The sequence below is a fragment of the Polistes canadensis genome, unplaced genomic scaffold (assembly GCF_001313835.1).
Source record: "Polistes canadensis isolate GaletaPanama2010 unplaced genomic scaffold, ASM131383v1 scaffold_20, whole genome shotgun sequence".
Lineage (NCBI taxonomy): Eukaryota > Metazoa > Arthropoda > Insecta > Hymenoptera > Vespidae > Polistes > Polistes canadensis.
In genome coordinates, this window is record NW_014569567.1 from 310,846 (window position 1) to 315,037 (window position 4,192).

The 4,192-nt window shown below is 32.0% G+C and overlaps 1 protein-coding gene across 5 annotated transcripts in view; it reads left to right on the top strand.

The window, feature by feature from the left end:
- The window catches only part of LOC106793907 (protein scalloped), a 166,045-nt gene extending 162,264 nt beyond the window's left edge, over positions 1 to 3,781 (top strand). For all 5 annotated transcript variants that reach the window (XM_014761190.1, XM_014761195.1, XM_014761193.1 and 2 more), the window contains 4 exons: positions 1,336 to 1,551; positions 2,337 to 2,566; positions 3,009 to 3,243; positions 3,390 to 3,781. In XM_014761190.1, coding sequence (XP_014616676.1) covers positions 1,336 to 1,551; positions 2,337 to 2,566; positions 3,009 to 3,243; positions 3,390 to 3,503 — 795 coding nt within the window. In that variant the 3' untranslated portion in view covers positions 3,504 to 3,781. The remainder of the gene's footprint in view (positions 1 to 1,335; positions 1,552 to 2,336; positions 2,567 to 3,008; positions 3,244 to 3,389) is intronic.
- The last annotated feature ends 411 nt before the right edge of the window (positions 3,782 to 4,192 follow it).

Consider the following 4,192-nt stretch of genomic DNA (forward strand, 5'->3'; position numbering starts at 1 on the left):
ATATAATAAGGAATATAAAATTAATTTTTTCTTTCAAAATGAAACCCTTAAAATTAAACTGTTTAAAATTCGAACGCGTTATTTATTATCCGATAAAAAAAAGAAAATATTAATTAAATCAGAAAATATACACCCGACGACGATGACGATTACGAGGACATTGGATATCATATAGATAATCGTATTATTTTTTATTTTTTATTCTTATTACTGGCACATCGTTTTCTTTATAATTATATCATTTTTTATTCTCGATAATTTATTTTTCTTTTTTATCATTATTATTATTATTATCATATTTTCTTTTTGAAATTGTTGTGTCTTTTGTTAATAGATTTTTTTTTCTCAAGGTAGCTTGTACGACAAGGGAATAAAGCACCCTTGTGCCAGAACAAACCTCCGCTCTTTGCTGCTAGTCCCTGGGGGATCCTTGTTGTGTATTGTTGAATTTGTCCGTTCGTTCTTATCTTGTACATAATATATGTATTACCTGGGCATACACTATTACAGGCGAATTTACAAGCACATACACACATACACATAGAAACACACGAACACAAGGGAACGTATCTAAATACTTATATGTTATATACGTTTGCATTATAACTATTTATTGGGTATGAGATTCGTTGTGAAATTGACCGCAAGCTCAACAAAATTAGATTCTCGATATTAATTATTAACAATTCCTACAAATTTTTCGTAATAATCTAATTTAAGGAAAAATGAAAACTAGAAATATCGAGAGTCTTGGATTGCGAGCATCGTCGGCAATTTTGGCTTACCAAATTTTGTCTTCTTACACATCTCTCTCTCTCTCTCTCTCTCTCTCTTTGTCTTTTTCTTTTTCTCTTTCTTTCATTCTCTCTTTCTCTCTTTTTGTTTTGTTTCTATTCACACTTAATACGATTTAACTGTTATCATCTATCATATCAATCTTCTCCATTTGTGTTCGCTTATATATTTCACATATTCTTATATATATATATATTTTTTTTTTCTTAATCCTAATAATTCGATTGCTCGAAAAAAAAAAGATCAAGCGAAAGGATTATCTTCCTGTAATTTAAAATTAAGCTTAAACGATTCGAACGATGTTGTATAATGTATAAATTTTTCTTTACCGGAAGACATCTCGATGCTGATTTTAAAAAAAAAGAAAAAAAAATATATTATTAGATCAATATAATAAAAGAAACGAAAAGAAAGTAGACGATATAAAAAGAAAAAAAAACGCTTGTAAATATTTAATAAAAAAATAAAAATGCGTTTAACACAAGAATGAAGAAGGAATAAAAACGTAAGAGATTATAATATTAATTCGTACTTTTTCAGCAATTCTGGCAGCCAGGTTTACAGCCAGGAACGTCCCAGGATGTCAAACCGTTCCCGCAACCTGCGTACACCGGTAAACCGGCGACGGCGGTCTCGAGCGGTGACATGGTCCAGGCACAACCTCCACCACCATGGGAAGGCCGAGCCATTGCCACTCACAAGCTAAGGCTGGTTGAGTTCTCGGCATATATGGAGCAACAAAGAGACCAGGATATTGTAAGTTAATAAAACAATTGTCATTAAGAAAATTGATTAGACCATTATATATTATGTTGAACGTTATAATTATTATTATTATTATTACGTGTATAATTTCATTTGAAATATTTGGATATATAATAAATGAACAAAAAATATGAATACGAATGAATGCTCGCTCTATTGCAAAAATGATGGGTGTTTCGTTAAGATAATAATAATATAATAAACAGGCAAGTGTGTAGATAGCGAATAGTAATAGTAAAGGAATGATGATTAATTAGATTGTCCCATTTGATCGTGATCAAAATTATAAACGTGCGTATGGGAAGGGGATGTAGGGTTCAGTTTTGGGTAGCAGTCTTACGGATCAGAATGCAGTTTTCCATCAACGGGATTATCGAAGAGAGTTTAGTTTGGAGATGATCATTTTGTTGATTAACATAAAATTACATACGTGCGTATAGGGAGGAGGGGGTGGTTTCATTATTCGGGTGGCAGTCTTCCGGATCAGGATGCAGTTTTCCATCAACGGGATTATCCAAAGGAAGATAGAGAATTTTTAGATTAACATAGAGAGATTGATTTTAGAAATTCATTACTTGTGGATGACATGTGTGGAAGAAGTTCAAAGGCAAGCAGTGTGTAGCCGATACAATAGGCAGCCGGACACATTTGGAAAAATTCATAATAATCGATATGGAAGAGTTCCAGTGGTTCGAATATAATCGAAAGAACTTTTTTCATTGCCGTTAGAGCAATCGCGTTAATTAACGTTAGACGATTTTTAACAATTTTTACAGTACCACAAGCATCTGTTCGTCCACATAGGAGGATCAGCGACTTATGCAGATCCATTACTCGAAGCCGTCGACGTTAGGCAAATATACGACAAATTCCCGGAGAAGAAGGGCGGTTTGAAGGAACTATACGACAAGGGACCCCAAGCTGCCTTTTTCCTCGTTAAATTCTGGGCCGATCTCAATACCAATATTCAGGACGAAACTGGAGCGTTTTATGGCGTGACGAGCCAGTAAGTATCCATCTTTCTTTTTGTTTTTTTTTTTATTATTATTAAAGTTTACCACAAATAGTCTTAAGCCACAATAAATCGCTCCTAGAAATAGCAATAAAAAAAAAAGGTATTATAACAGGACACAAAGTTCTAATAAAATCAGGAAGAAGAAGAAGAAGTCTTTAATTTTTATTATGTAACATTTAGAATTATAATAATTTAAAAAAGAAAAGTCATATAGTCATATAAGGTATTACCTTAAATAAATCAGAATGAAACAATACACTAAATATTAATTCTATATTTATTACAATTTTTCAAATAAGGCTTGTTTTTTAATATCTCTAAACTTGTCTAACCGATCTCTTTGGATTCTTTTTGATTAATTTCTTATTTTAAGTTAATATATATTAATCGTTTCTTTTCTTTTTTTTTTTTTTTTTCTTTTTTTCTCTTTTAGGTACGAAAGCAACGAGAACATGACGATAACGTGTTCGACGAAAGTTTGCTCCTTCGGAAAACAGGTGGTGGAAAAGGTGGAAACGGAGTACGCCAGGTTCGAAAATGGCAGGTTCGTCTATCGTATCAGCCGTTCACCGATGTGCGAATATATGATTAACTTCATCCACAAGTTGAAGCACCTGCCAGAGAAGTACATGATGAACAGCGTTCTCGAAAACTTCACCATCCTTCAGGTAAAAATATTTGTACAATTTTGCGATAAAACTTTTGTTGGAATTTATCTTTCGTTTCTTTTTCTTCTTTTCTTTTTCTAAATTTCTTTCAGACTTATTAATATAATATAATAATATGACGTTATTATATTTTTGTATTATTTTAGGTTGTAACGAACAGGGATACGCAGGAAACGTTATTGTGTACGGCGTACGTGTTCGAAGTATCGACGTCTGAACACGGTGCCCAACATCACATATACAGATTGGTCAAGGACTAACCTGATCGAACCTGCTCGTCATGCAGCCATCTACCCCCATCAGTGCCTACCATCACATAAAAAAAAGAATCATCCGTATGCGTATATACACACTAATATATACACTGAATACATACATAATGCACCCACCACCACACACGCGAGAAGAAACACGAATATGTGAATACTATGAAATATAGATATATACTGTTCGTACATCATACACTATACATATATATACTATTTACATATACACCCGAAAGAGACACACACACATTAAATATATACATATACATATATACATGAAAAGAAAAAAAAAGAAAAAATAACGGATACATATACTTACTACACACAAAATATTTTCACTTCCGCACTCGAGAGACGAAGAAATTCTATTGACAATGTTCTTTATCTATATATATATATAACGGTGATAATAATCAAAATTTGTTTTCACCGTGACAGTATTATTGACGGTAAACGTAATATAATACGTTTCATTCGAAGAAAAATAATGATGCGTTCGTTATTATTAATATTAATATTATTATTATTATTTTATCGAGCATTATCGAATAAAAATGAATTGAAGATAATTTGCTGTCAAAAAAAGAAAAAAAACGTAGTCGCGTTGTCGGAATAAAAAAAAGAAAAAGAAAAAAGAAGGATTCATTTGTTTTTTACGAAAATGTTTCTTCGCCTTTTTTTTT